The 17,610-nt window shown below is 40.1% G+C and overlaps 1 protein-coding gene across 2 annotated transcripts; it reads left to right on the top strand.

The window, feature by feature from the left end:
• The first annotated feature begins 10 nt into the window (after nt 1–10).
• On the top strand, nt 11–17,045 carry TBP (TATA-box binding protein). Of its 2 annotated transcripts, none has more exons than XM_020889876.2 (8): nt 11–324; nt 7,622–7,837; nt 9,345–9,721; nt 12,002–12,089; nt 13,512–13,603; nt 14,293–14,460; nt 15,612–15,706; nt 16,373–17,045. In XM_020889876.2, the coding sequence occupies exons 2-8, from the start codon at nt 7,784–7,786 to the stop codon at nt 16,450–16,452; spliced, it is 954 nt and encodes a 317-aa protein (XP_020745535.2). In that variant the 5' UTR covers nt 11–324; nt 7,622–7,783; the 3' UTR covers nt 16,453–17,045. The 2 variants fall into 2 exon arrangements, with proteins under 2 accessions (XP_020745535.2, XP_020745534.2); XM_020889875.2 differs by lacking the exon at nt 11–324 and adding an exon at nt 4,569–4,748.
• Nucleotides 17,046–17,610: the final 565 nt, after the last annotated feature.

Below are 17,610 nucleotides of genomic sequence, written 5' to 3'. Positions count from 1 at the left end.
CCTCCGGCCGCTCTATCTCGCGCCGGTCGTTGCTCTTGGAGGCCAGAGCCTTTCCCTTTCAGTCGGTAGCGAGCGCCCGCTCTTCGAAGAGACCTGGCAGTGAGGTGCAGGCTTTCTTTTCCAGGCAAACATTCGAAGTCACTCGTGATGGGTAGAAATTTTAAAGTCTGAGCTTACAAAGAAATTGGAAAAACTATGGAGCAACGGAAACTCGAAGACTCTATTGGAGTGTAAATTAGTACAGCTGTATTTCGAAAAGGGACTGGCATTACTTGACATAGTTGAAAATACACACACATCATGACCCAGCAGTTTCACGCCAAGGTATGTACCCTGGCCAGAAAGATGTGTAAGAATGTTCATAAAGATGTTCTTAATGGCCCCAAACTGGAAATGAGCTAAATGTCCATAAACTGCAGAATGGATAAAGCAACTGAGGGATGTGCCAAAGCAAGAAAATAAACTGACTTTGGATAGAGGGAAAGGTCCTGCTTGGCTAAGGATGGGTTGGAGGTTGTAGTGCCAGCAATACTGGGTCTCTTTACTTGATTTAACGTGCGCCTGCTCAGTTGATCAGGCTTGTCTGACTCTGTGACCACATGGACTATAGCCCAGGAGGCTCTTCTGTCCATGGGATATTTACAGGCAAGAATAGTGGAGTAGGTTGACATTTCCTCTTCCAAGGGATCTTCCTCACCCAGGGATCGAACATCCATCTCCTGTGTCTCTTGTATTGGCAGGCAGATTCTTTACCAACGAGCTACCAGGGGAACCCTTTGTTGCTGTTTTCAGTCCCTAAGTCGTGTCCAACTCTTTGCAACCCCATAAACTGCAGCATGATAGGCTTCCCTGTCCTTCACTATCTCCCAGAATTTACTCAAACCCATATCCATTGTGTCGGTCACATCCAACCACCTCATCTTCTGTCATCCCCCACCTTCTCCTGCCCTCATTCTTTCCCAGCATCAGGGTCTTTTCTAATGAATCAGCTCTTTGCATCAAGTGGCCAAAGTATTGGAGCTTCAGCTTCAGCATCAGTCTTTCCCATTAATATTTAGGGTTGATTTCCTTTAGGATTGACTGGTTTGATCTCCTTGCTGTCCAAGGGACTCTCAAGAGTCCCTTCAACACCACAGTTCAAAAGCATCAATTCTTTGGCACTCAGCCTTCTTTATGGTCCAACTCTCACATCTGTACATGACTGCTGGAAAAATCACAGCTTTGCCTATACAGACTTTACCAGCAAAGTGACATCTCTGCTTTTTAATACACTGTCTCGATTGGTCATAGCTTTCCTTCCAAGGAGCAAGTGTCTTTGAATTTCATGGCTGCAGTCACTGCAGTGATTTAGGACCCCAAGAAGATCAAATCTGTCACTGTCTCCACTTTTTCCCCATCTATTTGCCATGAAGTGATGGGATTGGATGCCATGATCTTCATTTTCTGAATGTTGAGTTTTAAGCCAGCTTTTTCACTCTCCTCTTTCATCCTCATCAAGAGGCTCTTCAGTTCCTCTTCGCTTTCTGCCATTAGAGTGGTATCATCTGCATATATGAGGTTGTTGATATTTCTCCAGGAAATCTTGATTCCAGCTTGAGGTTCATCCAGCCCCACATATTGCATGATGTACTCTGTATATAAGTTAAATAAGCAGGGTGACAGTGTACGGCCTTGATGTACTCCTTTCCCAATTTTGAACCCGTCCATTGTTCCGTTCTGTTGCTTCTTGACCTGCATACAAGTTTTTCAGGTGATAGATAAACTGGTCTGGTATTCCCATCTCTGTAAGAATTTTCCATTGTTTGTTGTGATCCACACAGTCAAAGGCTTTAGCAAAGTCAATGAAGCAGAAGTAGATGTTTTTCTGGAATTCCCTTGCTTTCTCTATGATCCAATGGATGTTGGCAATTTGATCTCTGGCACCTCTGCCTTTTCTAAATCCAGCTTGTACATCTGGAAGTTCTTGGTTCATGTACTGCCCTTACTTGATTTAATACCATCTATTAATCTGTATACATGTCTACATACTTTATGTAAATATCATATTTTACAATTTAAAAATGTTAATTAAAAAAACAAGCAAGCCTTTGACTAATATAGAATGGACTACCTGATATATACATGCAATTCTGGAAGGAGAAAAAGATTTTTGAAAAGTATTTTTTTAATTAAAACTTTTCCTATACTTTACTGTAAACAAAGGGTAAAAGAAAGGGTTTTCTTTGATGATTATGGACAGAGAAGTATTGTATTTATTCAGGTAATGTCTTGGATACAAAAATTCTGTAAAATCTTTCCTATCCTTAAGGAGCACACAACCTCACTGATTATGTGAGGTACAAAGGAAGCAAGCTAACAAGCATTACAACCTGCGACTATGCCTAAATAAACCATAGGATATTAGAGATACCAAGGGAACATTTCATGCAAAGATGGGCATAATAAAGGACAGAAATGGTATGGACCTAACAGAAGCAGAAGATATTAAGAAAAGGTGGCAAGAATACACAGAAGAACTATACAAAAAAGATCTTTATGACCCAGATAACCACAATAGTGTGATCACTCACCTAGAGCCAGACATCCTGGAATGTGAAGTCAAGTGGGTCTTAAGAAGCATCACTACGGACAAAGCTAGTGGAGGTGATGGAATTCCAGCTGAGCTACTTCAAGTCCTAAAAGATGCTGCTGTGAAAGCACCGCATTCAATATGCCAGCAAATTTGGAAAACTCAGCAGTGGCCACAAGACTGGAAAAGGTCAGTTTTCATTCCAATCCCAGAGAAAGGCAATGCCAAAGAGTGTTCAGACTACTGCACAATTACACTCATCTCACACACTAGTAAAGTAATGTTCAAAATTCTCCAAGCCAGGCTTCAATAGTACCTGAACTGAGAACTTCCAGATGTTTAAGCTGGATTTAGAAAAGTCAGAGATCAAATTCCCAACATCCACTGGATCATCAAAAAAGCAATAAAGTTCCAGAGAAACATTTATTTATACTCTATTATCTAGGCCAAAGCCTTTGACTGTGTGGATCACAACAAACTGGAAAATTCCTAAAGAGATAAGAATAGCAGACCAACTTCCCTGCCTCCTGAGAAATCTGTATACAGGTCAAGAAGCAACAGTTAGAACCGGACATGAAACAATGAACTGGTTCCAAATAGGGAAAGGAGTATGTCAGGGTTGTATGTTGTCACCCTGCTTATTTAACTTATGTGCAGACTACATCATGTGAAATGCCAGGCTGGATGAAGCACAAGCTGGAATCAAGATTGCTGGGAGAAATATCAATACCCTCAGATATGCAGATAACACCACCCTTATGGCAGAAAGTGCAGAGGAAATGAAGAGCCTCTTGATGAAAGTGAAAGAGGAGAGTGAAAAAGCTGGCTTAAAACTCAACATTCAAAAACCTTAAGATCATGGCATCCAACCTCATCACTTCATGGCAAATAGATGGGGAAACAATGGAAACAGTGACAAGACTTTATTTTCTTGGGCTCCAAAATCACTGCAGATGGTGACTGCAGCCAAGAAATTCAAAGATGCTTGCTCCTTGGAAGAAAAGCTACGACCAACCTAGACAGTGTATTAAAAAGCAGAGACATTACTTTGCCAACAAGGGTCTGTCTAGTCAAAGCTATGGTTTTTCCAGTAGTCATGTATGGATGTGAGTTGGACTATAAAGAAAGCCGAGCACCGAAGAATTGATGCTTTTGAACAAGAATTGATGCTTTTGAACTCTTGTGCTGGAGAAGACTCTATAGAGAGTCCCCTGGACTGCAAGGAGCTTAAACCTGTCAATCCTAAAGGATATCAGTCCTGAATATTCATTGGAATGACTGATGCTGAAGCTCCAATCCTTTGGCCACCTGATGCGAAGAACTGACTCATTGGGAAAAGACCCTGATGCTGGGAAAGATTGAAGGCAGGAAGAGTACCGGACGACAGAGGATGAGATGGTTGGATGGCATCACCGACTCGATGAATGTGAGTCTGAGCAAGCTCTGGGAGTTGGTGATGGACCGGAAAGCCGGGCGTGCTGCAGTCCATGGAGTCACAGAGAGTCTGACACGATTGAGCGACTGAACTGAACTGAACCATCGGAGAGGTCGTCTGGGGTCTAATTTTACCTATAGTTCTTGTGACAAATGTGAAAAGACTTCATAAGATGGCAGCACGCTATCTGGTTTTTTCTTTTTTTAATCGTTCCACGTGTTTGAGAATAGCGAACACCGCTTACCGCGCACCAGGCACTGTTCATGCATTTCCTTAATTCTTCTCACATTGTTCTCAGAGGACAAGCCCTATTACCATTCCATCCTATACACGAAGAACCTGAGGTGGAGCGGTCTGGTAACTTGCTCAATGTCACACCGCTAGTTGGTTTAAACAGTCAGTATTTAAAAATCAATATCTTGTCTACATCCAGCAGCGACCAATCAACATTTTCTGGCAGGGTGGCCTCTCCCGGAAGCCAGAAGCACTCCGCCCCGCCTCTTGTTTCTCTAAAGTCGAGTATCCAAGGGAGTCAGAGGAAGTCACTAGGCGTCCGCACTTACCACCGCCGGCGCCCCTCGTGGGCAGCTTGCTAAAGCAGAGGGTGAAACTGGCGGAAGTGACGTTATCAACGCGCGCCCGGAGTCCTGTGGGATCGGGAAGGGTCGCCGTGGCGGGCGCCTGGGCAGTTTGGTGCAGAACTTCGTTTTCTCCGACCGGTAGTCGTCTCTGCAGTGACTCCAGGTAACCACCCTGTTAGCTTCTCTCTGAGAATTACTGCAGAGTGGTCACTGCAACGACTTCCTGGGGGTGGTGGAGCGGAGAGGCACGGAATGGATCCGAAGACCAAGGGGGCCGTTCCTCTGGTTCCTGCTGCCGCCCCTTCGGCCTGTCCCGGCCGTGGCTCCCGCCCGGCGCTCTCTGCGGTGGTTCGAGAGCGGCTTACCTGTACGAGCGCGGGCGCAGGGTGCTGATGGGGCCTGAGGCAGCACAGTCCCGCTCATCCAGGAGCCTGCCATCCCTTAATTCTCTTTATTGAAAGGCATATTCACCTTGGCCTGTGCTCACCTGGTTTGCTACCAACAGGGGTAGTTTTATAATAAAGTTGAGCTTGAGACTTTTTAACGTTTTTTCAGAGGCCGGAGACTTCAGGCACGTTAGAGCATAATACACAAATACAAAGGTGTCCCTGTCTAGGCCCTGGACAGTGTGGTTTTCGCATGTAATACTTAGGTAGGCGTCTCTGAAAAGATTATTCTTGATTGAGAATAATCTCCTCGCAGACACGAGGAGACTATGCAGAATTTATTGATTCTTTTCCCTTATCAGTGATTATCTCCCCAAAATATCAAATTTGACGCTTCAGTTAACCAAAAGATGAGGAGATGCTACAAACAACTCTGTTTTCTGGGGATAAGTTAGTACAGTAATAACTGTGTGGCTTTAAGGACACAAGGGAGGAAAAATGGTCTGTACCATCCCTTCGAATTAGAGATAAGCTCTAAACAATGGTAACATTAGGCCTCAACAACTTCCTCAGATTTTTTTCTCTAGACTTAGTTTGCAGAACGGGGTAAGGAGCCACCAGTTTCTGGATCAATCTGTTCGTACAAATGAGTGGTTTCGATCCTGCCCTCATTATCTCTTGCCTTAACCATAGCAGTGACTCTTAAACCGAACTTCCAGCCTCCAGTTTTGTCTCTTAGAGTTCGTTCATATTCTTGCCACAGTAGATATACTCATGGTGCACTTCAAAACCTTGTCACTGCTTGTATTGCTTATGTAATATAACGTGACCCCACTTACATTTGCTGTCTCATCCCCTGCAGGAACATTCCATGCAGTCATGCTTAGTTTGTTGCTTGCATGCTCTTTCAATTTCTGTCTCTTTGTGCTTGACCTTCTACTTGAAATGCTGAATGTAAATTCCTACTCACCTTGCTAGACCCAAGTTAGATATTCCTTGCTTTATAAACATACTCTTCTGAACACTTGGCAGTTAACATTGCCTTTCTTTTCTCTAGCATGTATGCATTCATTTGGGGCCTCCCCGGTGGCTCAGTAGTAAGGAATCTACCTGTAGTTGCTGGAGACACCAGTTCAACCCCTGGGTTGGGAAGATCCTCTGGAGAAGGAAGTGGCAACCCACTCCACTATTCTTGCCTGGAAGATCCCACAGACAGAGAACCTTGGTGGACTATATAGTCCATGTGGTTGCAAAAGAGTTGGACATGACCTAGCTACTGAACGAAAGCATGCATTCATTCATCATCAACATATTATATGTCAGACACTGTACTAAGTATAGAGATTACAAAAACATATATTCCTGGTTTCTTCACTCAAGGGGCTTAGCTTAGTATGTATCTGCTATTATAGCACTTAAATTTTGCAGTGATTATTTGCATATCCTATACAAATTGAACTCTTTGATGCCAGGGACTATATATATATATATATATATATATATATATATCTCCTCTTAATTTTTATATTTGCAGCACTCTGTTGTTGTAATAGAATAACAGTGTCCAAAGGAGTGTAATTTTCTTATATGTCTGTTTTCGGAAGCAGCTTTCCCTGTGTTTGGTCTGCTTTCCACTGATGGGTATGTAGGATATATAGTCTTCGGAGTCCTTTGTCTTCAGAGTCACTGCCAGATTCTGAGTGCTTTTTTATACAAGTACGTGCTTGAGGTACATGCGCATCTTTGACATATAATTTGTAACTTTAAGATTTATATGTTCTGTGTGAGAATATCTTACTAGATTGGTAACATTTAGACTGAAATCTAATACTAATAGCTGACATTTATCCTGTGCTTACTGTATTATAACTGGATGCTGTTCTTAGGGTATTAATCAGTCCTGTTTGAATCAGTCAGTTCTCACAGCAACCTTGAGCACAATAGGAGTCCATATGAGCTAAACTGAATAGAAGGTCTTTCGTTAGTCACTCGGTTCTTTAACCTAAAAGGAATTTCAAATGTGTAGCTAGTAAAGAGATGATTTAAGGAAAGCCAGGTACAGGCATATTGGTATTTGTGTGCTCTGAAGGGGTAAAGGTATTACATATATAAAAATATGATGTCTTATTTTTATGTCGGTACAGCTTCTATCACAGTATGTTATTTAAGGTAGTTTCTCAATAAATGATCACGCTAAAGTGTATTGGATACAATTCAAAATTTATTAAACTTAATGCCCAAGACATTATAGAGGATAGAAAACTGAATGAAATATTTAAAAACTTAAATTCAGCCTAATAGTACCATGTATACAGTGCATAATAATTCCTACTCAGATATGACAGTTTCCTTAGGAATTCATTTCCCTTGGATATTTTTCCCCAAAAGTTTTGAATGCTGGTTATGTACCTTAACATTTAACATTATAAGACTATAAATTGAACACATTAAAAAAAAACAGTTTTTGTCCTGTTGACTATTTTGCATGCAGTCGTGAGAAACATGGAAGGAATAAGATTTCAGCTTTGTGAGGTAAAGGGAAATGGATTCCAGAATAGCTTGATTGGGTTTTTAAATTTGTTTTTTGTATAACCGTGAAACTGATTTATGAGGCTGTATAGCTTACCTGTATTCTTACATTAAACTTCAGGTTTTTTCAAAGCAACACCACTGTTTCTTGGTGTGCACGAAGATAACCCATAGAGCTGAGGAAGTCTCCAAGAAGAGTGTGCTGGGGATGCTTTAGGAAAAGACTGAATGCTGAGGCAATTTCCAGTCCAAAGGTTTTTGACTTGCCAAGAAGGTGAACATCATGGATCAGAACAACAGCCTCCCACCTTATGCCCAGGGCCTGGCCTCCCCTCAGGTAATGCAACTGGAGGGAGGGGGCATGTAGGACAGAATCTGCATTGTTAGAGATATTGTATAGGGGAAGGAAAGGAATTAAGCCATCTGTTGTTGAAAATGGACTTACAGTTTTTTAAGTCTTCTTTATTTCATTGAGAATTTCCTTTAGATTTTTAATAGGCATGATAGCATTTAATTTGGGAAGTTTGGAAGCTAAAATATATATTTGTCTATAAGACTTAAATCTTTTGATAAACACTTATGAAAGTGGTCTGAGTGATTATAGAGTGTTTGATTTTGGAAGTAACCTAATTATTTTCTAGCTTTATCTTTTCCTTTTTATCTTTAAGGTTCCAAATAACATATCTGCTTTTAAAAATTTTAAATAACTTCTGTTAAATAAAAATACCCATTTTAAATGTGTGTTTTGATAAGTGTATGCACCTGTGAAAGTTCTGGAACATTTCAGTTAGCCTAAAAATCCCTCTCTGCCCCTTCCTCTGGCCCCAGGCAACAGCTGATCCACTTTCTAGACTTAGAGATAGTTTTGTCTACGCTAGAATATCGTGCAGGTCGCGTCATACCAGTCGGTATGTGCTTATTGTGTGCCTGTCATCTTAGCCCAGCATAATGTTTGCATATATCAGCAAATCCCGTTTTATTGCCAAGTGGCCCTCTTGTGTGGATGTAACACAGTTTGTTTTCCAGTTGCTGACATTAGGGCTGTTTCTAGGTAGAAGCAATTATGAATAAAGGTGCTGTATGTGTATATTCTTCATGTCTGCTATGTTTTTATTTCTCTTGGGTAGATACTTAGGAGTCGGATTGCTGGGTCATTTTGTAAGTGTGTGTTTAACTTTATAAGAAAGTACCCTGCGTGTTCTCAAGTCCAGCCAGCAGCGTGTGAGAGTTCTCATTGCTCCACACCCTCACCAGCACTTCTGTTTTCACTTGAGTCTAAAAGTAAAAGCATTTTCCTGTTAACTTACAATCTTGAGCGTTTTGTCAACTGCTTATTAACTGTTTATGTTTCTTCATTTGTAAAATGTCCTTCACTTCTTTTGCCCATTTTTTATTGGTCTGTTTGTTCATCTTTTATTGCATTTTGATTGTCCTTTATTCTGGATACAAGTTCTTTCTCAGATGTATGTATGGTAGATGTTTTCTCCTAATCTGTGGCTTAATTTTTAATTTTTTTAATGCTATCTTTCAAAGAATAGAAATTCTCAATTTTTTCTGAGTCTTAGACCATTGTTATCCTCTAGAGCTTGAAGGGTTAAGCATCTTCCTAACTTCTCATGTGTTATTCGTTGAATTTCACACCTAGGTCTACTTCCACATGCTAAGCTCTTACCTACTATGCTACGGTGAAGAAGAAAGTGATGTGCGTGAGATGACAGCTTAATAGCCCCATTTGTTCTTGGATGGTGCCTGTCTTTGCACATCTCACCTGCAGTTCTCCCAGCCAAGTGCTGCAGACATTTGACACCAGCCAGCCTAACACATTGTTCTCTAACCGTCCACAGGGTGCCATGACTCCTGGAATCCCTATCTTTAGTCCGATGATGCCTTACGGCACAGGACTGACTCCACAGCCTATTCAGAACACCAACAGTCTGTCTATTTTGGAGGAGCAGCAACGGCAGCAGCAGCAGCAGCAGCAGCAGCAGCAGCAGCAGCAGCAGCAGCAGGCGGCGGCAGTGGCAGCCGTCCAGCAGTCGACGTCCCAGCAGGCAACCCAGGGGCCCTCGGGCCAGACGCCACAGCTCTTCCACTCACAGACTCTTACGACTGCACCCTTGCCGGGCACCACGCCCCTGTATCCCTCCCCCATGACCCCCATGACCCCCATCACCCCTGCCACGCCAGCCTCCGAGAGCTCTGGGATCGTGCCGCAGCTGCAGTGAGTTCTTCTTGCGTGTCCTGTCCCTGCCCTGGAGGGGCCCCCTCTGCGACTTCGCTGCTGTTCTTTGTTCTCAGATGGATTGACTTACTTGTGTGGTGTCAGTGGGGACCATGCATCAAAACTTGCTTTATCTTACTTGACAAGGGAAGGAAAGCTATCTTACTGAGTCAGTGCCCCCAGTAAAGGTCTCTCAGAACATCTTCAGAAATTTGGTAGCTGTGCTTGTATGCTTGGGCCAGTGAAGTCCAGTTTGGATTGCATTATTGTTGTTGACGTTTTGCTGTAGCTGATTAACCAGATCAAGCCTTATGTAGTCTCCCTCCCTTGTGATACTTTAAGCCTTTGGAAAGATTAATTGCAGAGTCACAGAATCATCATCGTTCATAGTGGTCCTTGTTTTTCTTCATTGTTTATTATAAGGGCTGCGTATAAATCTTTGAAGAGTTGTATCCTTCCCACAAGCTGAGGATAGCTGTTCTTGCCCTAAATGGATTTTTCTACCTGTGTGAAGTGGGTCCTGTATGTAACAGAAAAGGGGGTGGGGGGACAGGTAGGGAAAATTCCTCCTCCCTGAAAAACATATTCTCATATCTGTCAGTAAGAAGTATATAGCTTTTGCCTTTAGGAAGCTTATAACCACATGAAGGGTTATTTGTAGTAAATACATCATCGAGTTTTCATGCAAGTTATTCCTAATCATTTTTAGAACTAAGTAATGTTTAATCATGGATCATGACTGTTATACAGAGACCTAAATCTTGCCCTTGGTGTTTGTTTGATCCAAAACAAGTTAAAAAAACAAAATAATTTTAATCTTAATGATTGTAGAAAGATAAGCACTTATTAGTTCAGTTTATAAGCACCATACGCTATTGTCTTGCACAGTTACCTGGCTCCTATGCCCATTTAAGTTTGCATCTTTGGTTTAAGTTGTAATTTATACCCAGTTCAGATGGGGTGTTTATTTCTTGCCAGCACCTTAATATTTCTGGTATTCCACAAAGCATCCCAAGAAATTCACAGAATTGTGGAAATTAAATAACATATTTTTAAACATCCGTTGGATCAGAGATCACAGAGGCAGTTAGAAAATAGTTAAGACAAATGAAAATGAAAATAGTATATAGGGCTTCCCAGGTGGCGCTAGTAGTATGAAGAATTGCCTGCCAGTGCAAGAGGCGCAAGAGATGTGGTTGGATCCCTGGGTCAGGAAGATCCTCTGGAGTAAGAAATGCAACCCACTCCGATATTCTTGCTTGGAAAATTCCGTGGGCAGAGAAGCCTGATAGACTTAATGGAAGCCTGATGGAGCACAAAACATATTTGGGATGCAGCAAATATTGAACTAAGGGTGAAATTGATATCTGTAAATGATCACATTAAAAAATAAGAAATATTTCAAAGCAATAACATTACAACTAGAAAAAGAGAAAACTAAACCCAAAGCTGTAAGAAGGAAGGAAATAATGAAGATTAGAGCAGAGATAGATAAAATAGAGAAAAAGAAAACCATAGAGAAAATCAATGAAACAAAAGATTGGGTTTTTGACAAAAATCAACATTTAGTTAGACTAACAGAGAGTGAAGACTCAGAGCACTAAAATCAGAAAGGATGGCAGGGATTCTATGGAGTAGATAGATAAGGTTATATGAACCGCGTATAGAAGATTGATTAGAAGAGAACATGTATAAGAATATTAAAGAATGAGAAGGGAGTGTTTGTCTCCCGCCTGCCATGCTATGAGGTGCAGGTGCCGCCGCACAAAGTTATAGAGGCGCTGCTCCAGAATACCGGTCACCCCCTGACATCAAGGGGAGCAGAGGGCAGGGTGGGGGCCCCCACAGAGAGGAGAAGAGAAAGTTAAAAGAGTTCATTGGACCTACATAATAAATATCGATGTCTGGTTTTCTTGATCTACTTAGAGTTGATCGGAGGAAAAAGCAGGTTTCCTTCCTTTGTCAGAGATAATTGAATTTTTGTTTGTCCGAGATTCTTATTTTGAAAGAAGTGAGAAAGTCATACCTCACTTAGGAGCCATGTACATACAGAGCAGTTTCTTCATCTGAAGATGGCAATATTTATAGTTATTACTTCATAGTGTATTGTAAGTACTAAGTGAGGTTATCTATGTATTATGCTGGCATGGTGTTTGGTACTTGTTTAAACACTTAATGTCAGCAATTAAAAATTTGTTTAATTTAAAAAAATTAGGAAAGATTGTGTTTTTTAGATAATTAACAGTAAATAATCATGCTTTCTTTTCCAATTTCTTACAGAAATATTGTATCCACAGTGAATCTTGGTTGTAAACTTGACCTAAAGACCATTGCACTTCGTGCCCGAAATGCTGAATATAATCCCAAGGTCAGAACAATTGTAATGTATCAAACCATAGTGATAGCAGAATTTTCTTCCAAAGGTCTCTAAGTTAAAAAGAATATGTTGTGTTTGTTTGTTGACACCAACAAAACAAGAATTTGAAGCAAAATATGTAGCATTTTTATTGAATAACTGCCAAGTAAGAGACTGTAAGAATATAGCAATCCACAGGATGAAGTTTAATATACTTATTGTAAGGGGATCTTGTGAAGTTACTGAAGAAAATATGTAGTGTGATCCCATTTATGTTTAAAATTTTTTTTTTTTCCCATTTATGTTTTGAAAACTATATAGAATAGAATGCCAGGCTACTTGGAATTTACTTCAGAATAATCCAATTGGAGAACTGGGAAAGGGGCATATGAATGAGACAAGATTAGCCAAAAACTAGTAGTTGTTAAAGTTGGATAATAAGTACAAGGAAGTTTAATATATTTTTCTACCTTTGTATAACTGCCCAGTCTTTTTTTAATAATAAAAAGATTAAGAAGAAAATAGCTACAAATTTTCAGATTTTAAGATTAGCAGCCTAATGCATATGGCAAATCCATATGAGTGTAGCCTTATAAGAATTAACCTTTTTTCTATCATAATGTTATTAAGTTGAATACATAATTTTACATATTTTTCTCCTAATGAAATGATAGTAGTTATCCAACCAGTAAAACTGGTTAAAGGAATTTAGGAAATGTAAAAAATTATAGAAGGAATTTAGGAAATGCAAAATAATTAGACATTTCCTGGGACTTGTATAGACTAGAATATAATGCTAGCATTTTTACATGGTGGTAAAGTTAGAAGGAAGACAGATGGTAGTTTTTAAATTAAAATTGTTAAAGCTGTCTAACTTGTCAGAGTCATCTTCATTAGAAATATGTAAAAAAGAAAAAGAAATATGTGAATTTTTTTGTGTGTAATTAGGTAGCAGATATTACATCTTTTAGAGAGGCCATTGCATTTATATAAATGCCAATATATCAGTGCATTTTCTAAAAGTCTACGGGAACAGGGACTTCACTGTGTGTTGATATGCTTGTAATCTGATTTATTCCTTCTGGAGGTGGAAAGGTTTGTAAGTGGATTTGCCTAAAAAATCATTAATAAAACAAAATTTATAGTTAAAGTTTTGCAAATATTATTTATCTTCAGTTGTTGGGATGTGCATGACAGAATATAAAAATCTCGGTCCAGCTGCCCCTGTCATCACAGTTTACATGTTTGTTTCCTATGCAAAAGCGTGTGTGCCACGCGGTGATGGAAGGGAGTCCTATAAGGAAACACATGACAGGTGTTATAACTGTCTCAGTACCAGGTCCTTCTCGTTATTTCAGTTGTTCTTTGTTGTGTAGTTCTCCTGATGGAAGTCAGTAGTCTGACCTCATTAACTGTTGTCCCTGGCTATTTTAGCGTTTTGCTGCTGTAATCATGAGAATAAGAGAGCCCCGGACCACTGCACTGATATTCAGTTCTGGGAAGATGGTGTGCACAGGAGCCAAGAGGTGGGTTTAAAGGAGTTCATTGTCCTGGTCTGCGTGTTACGGAGAGAAGGTTGTGTCATGGTATCTAGATGTTAGGCTACTACTTTAATACAGTGTTGTTGCTTTCTTATTAAAGTAGTTGATTCTCTTCACCTTAGATGGTGGTAGCTTCATTTTCTTAAAAATAGGCATTAGTTTAGGATGTGTGTTCCGATCTTATTTCTGTACAGTTCAGCATGCGTGCGTGCCAGATTTTTGTCATTTGTGACCCTGCACTTGAGAGCCTTTTGTCAACAGTGATGTTACTGCTTTCATTCTGCTTTTGTTACATAAGCCCTGCACTGCTAAGTCATATTTTATCCAACAAATAAGTTCTAGGAATGGATGAAGAAAGACATGACATAAAAGAGGAATTAGTGTATGCATTCTTTGAGTATAAATCTCATCAGTATTTTCCTATCAAAATGACGCTTGTTGGTTTTTATCTCAGTAGAAATTTGTGGGCTTAAATACAGCAATATTAGTGATAATGGTGATGCTGATATTATACTTCATATCCATGAAATCTGGGGCTATCAATAATTTGGTGAATTGAAAGGTATTCATTTTGGTAGGCCTACAGTTTTCTGTCAAGGACGTGGGAAAGTTACTCATCTAAATAATTGTGTTAGCTGTCTTTGAGTATGAATAGCTCACTTTTTCTTTCCTAGTGAAGAACAGTCTAGACTAGCAGCAAGAAAATATGCCAGAGTTGTACAGAAATTGGGTTTTCCAGCTAAGTTCTTGGACTTCAAGATTCAGAACATGGTGGGGAGCTGTGATGTGAAGTTCCCTATAAGGTTAGAAGGCCTTGTGCTTACCCACCAACAGTTCAGTAGGTAAGTCTGAAATACATGGTGGTTGCTTTTGGCAACAATTTAAATTTATAATCTATTTAAACATTGTTCATGATAAAACTTAAGCAAAATAATTAGTATGTAAGAACAAATGATATACTGATAGGTGTGTTTATTGTTGAAGTGTCTTCCTGATTTCTTTGGTAATAGCTACTATTCTCACCAGCCTCCTACTTCTCTATTTTTTAACTCAGTGACACCCAAAACTCCCCTTTACTGGCATGAAATTGATTCCCTTCTGTATGTTTCATCATTTTATTGCTCAATAAATACATTTTAAATGAATAAATAAAACCCACAACCTCTTGTATCAATTTTTCCCCCAGTTGTTTCAGTCTTTTGTTCTATGTCCTGAAGAAGACTTCAAAGGCAGGTGGTCCCTGACCACCTCTCCAGCCTCTCTGCTCACAGTAGCACCACGGCTTATCACACCCCTCTTACACCAGGGTCGTTGCACATCCCACTTTTATCCCTGGCACACTCTTCTGTCACTTTTTACCTAAGAAACTCCCACTGGCATTTCATGTATCCATCCCAGCATCTCCCTTCCTCAGAGAAGCCTGCCTTGAATTTTCCAGTAAGTTGAACACAGTCATACATCATGTTTTCAGTGTAACAAAATGAGATTACTAGGATTAGAACAAAACTATACCAATAGTGCATTTAGTCAGATAACACGGGGCAAGGTTCAGTCTCCAACCATCTTTTCTGTCACTTTGGTTAAATTGCCTGAGCAAACGTAGCAGCTAGAAGGTATTTCACTTTAAGGAGATGAGATGTGAATGATTAGAGAAGAAACTGTGTGACTGGCAGATCTTATAGATGGATAATTACTGGGCTCTTTTAAGTTGATATAAACTTGTCCAGAATGAAACTTGATAAAGATCAGAAACTACAGAATATAAAACTCTTGTTCTTATGTCAGGAAATCCAGATTCATTCAAAACAGGATTAGTTGGTCTTTACGTGCTAGTGACAGGTCAGCCTCACTGGCCAAATACTGCTTGCAGAATTGGGCTTCACCCTGTCATTAGTTTGTGGCTAATCCGGTGCTTTCCCTTGTTCAGGTCCTCATATTTTCTAAAGGCATGAGCAGCTGTCAATTTAAATTGTTTTTACTATTTTCCTTCTAGTTATGAGCCAGAGTTATTTCCTGGTTTAATCTACAGGATGATCAAACCGAGAATTGTTCTCCTTATTTTTGTTTCTGGAAAAGTTGTATTAACAGGTAAGTTGTAACAGAAAGTAGTGGTTGCAGTTTTGAAAGTGTCGAGAATGGTATTTTCTCAGTACTTAGAAGTAATATCACAGTGTTGGGACATTTAACTAGTGACTTGCAGAGAATCCTTTCCCCTTTTCTCTTCCCAACACTGATGGGAAACGTCCACCAGAGGCGGGGAGCTGAGGAGTCAGGTCACAGCCTTGCTGATCCTTCAGTTGAAGCATCACCTTGGTGGGGAGGGGTGGAGGTGAGCATTAGATTGCATAACAGATGGTGGTTTAAGTTGGGTACCATTGTCTAAAACTTTGGTTTTCCTCAGCATTATCATTTTGCCTCAACAAAGGAAGTTTCTAAAGAGCTTGTTTGAAAGCGGCAATTGAGAGAATAAGACTCCCGTCACGCTCAACTGCTGCCTTGCTGGGCTCTGACCTGGTGCAGAGACCAACAGCTGTCACATGGGCAGACTGTAGGCATGGAAGGTGGAGTCATCTGTATTGTTGCTTTGGTAATTTTTTAAAGCCAAATGAAGAAAGTACCTCTTTAAAAACAAAAATAGGATTGTGACAAGGGATTCCATTGTTAATGTTTTAATGCCTGGATGTGGAGAGAATTGTGCTTTTGTGGTTTTGTTAAGAAATTCCATTTCAGACTCTTTTCTACTTGTCTTCGTAGGTGCTAAAGTCAGAGCAGAAATTTATGAAGCCTTTGAGAACATCTACCCTATTCTGAAGGGTTTCAGGAAGACAACGTAATGGCTGCTGTGTACTCCTGCCTCCCCCACCCACTTGTTTTTTTTTAAACCAGTCAGTTTTGGTACACTCAGTGGTGTGGTGATGGCCCATGTGGTAGCGGATGGACGTCTGGTTGTAGGGTGCAGCACCAGGTGAGGCGCTCCTCCACGTGTACCCCCATGGGGTGCCAGAAGGGGTGTCATTTCTGCACAGAGAACACCGGAGCGTCACTCTAAGTGGCTCAGACTGTGCTGCTATACGGGCAGTGCTGCCTGTTATTTATATTTAGATTTTAAACACTTACTGCTGTTGACAAGTTGGTTTAAGGGACAAAACTAAGTGTTAAAGCCACCTCAACAATTGATTGGACTTTATTTTGTTTAATTTCTTCCCCATAAACCACAGTTTTATATTTCTACCAGAAAAGTAAAACTCTTTTTTAAAAGTGTTGTTTTCTAATTTGTAACTCCTGAGGGTTATTTTTGTGCCAGACACATTCCGCCTTTTCAGTATTGCAGGACAGAATAGAAATGTATTAATGAAAACAAATGGCTGTACATATTTTTCTTCCTTCAGAGTACTCTGTACAATAAATGCTGTTTATAAAAGTGTTAGATTGATGTTGTAAATGAAACTTTCTAAAATTCATGTGATCATACTGTTAAAAAAATTGTATTTTAGATACAATGCCTGAAACCATTTCAGTGTGTTTGCTTGCTTGCTTCAGTCAACATTTCATTGTTGCAGTGAAAATGGCAGAACTGTGAAAATTTACAGTTGCTCACAAAATGTGTTTATTACATCCTATATATTGAGCACCCTCTATTTCCCACATACCTTAATTCTCACAAACCTATAATCAGGTTTTGTTGCTCTTATATAAAGCAGGCAAGCTAGGTCCCACCTGGGGATCTGCCCCAGGTTACAGAGCAGGTAAGTGTCAAACATGGGTTCTAAGCCAAAGGCCTTCATGGTTAGAACTGGGGTAGTCCAATAGACTAATGGATGGGTGTCTGTTGTGCTCATAAATATCAGGTTAACATGTAAAAGTTCTGGGGTTTCATCATATGTGATGTGTGTGATTTTCTTTTTAGTTGTATATTATTTTTCAGCAGCTCTGAGGTATATAATTAGAAAGGTGTTTCTTCCTTCCTCTCCCTTCTGTTTTCCCTGGTTAAC

This window comes from Odocoileus virginianus, chromosome 34 (genome assembly GCF_023699985.2).
Source record: "Odocoileus virginianus isolate 20LAN1187 ecotype Illinois chromosome 34, Ovbor_1.2, whole genome shotgun sequence".
NCBI classification, from domain to species: domain Eukaryota; kingdom Metazoa; phylum Chordata; class Mammalia; order Artiodactyla; family Cervidae; genus Odocoileus; species Odocoileus virginianus.
The sequence above is the reverse complement of the archived record's forward strand: the minus strand, read 5'-3'. Positions and strand labels throughout refer to the sequence as shown.

Excerpts from the sequence above, each read along its gene's own strand:
- TBP (XM_020889876.2), top strand. The coding sequence starts at position 7,784 with ATGGATCAGAACAACAGCCTCCCACCTTATGCCCAGGGCCTGGCCTCC. Across the intron at positions 7,838-9,344 it reads AGGGCCTGGCCTCCCCTCAG|GGTGCCATGACTCCTGGAAT; the intron begins GTAATGCAACTG and ends AACCGTCCACAG. Across the intron at positions 9,722-12,001 it reads GGGATCGTGCCGCAGCTGCA|AAATATTGTATCCACAGTGA; the intron begins GTGAGTTCTTCT and ends AATTTCTTACAG.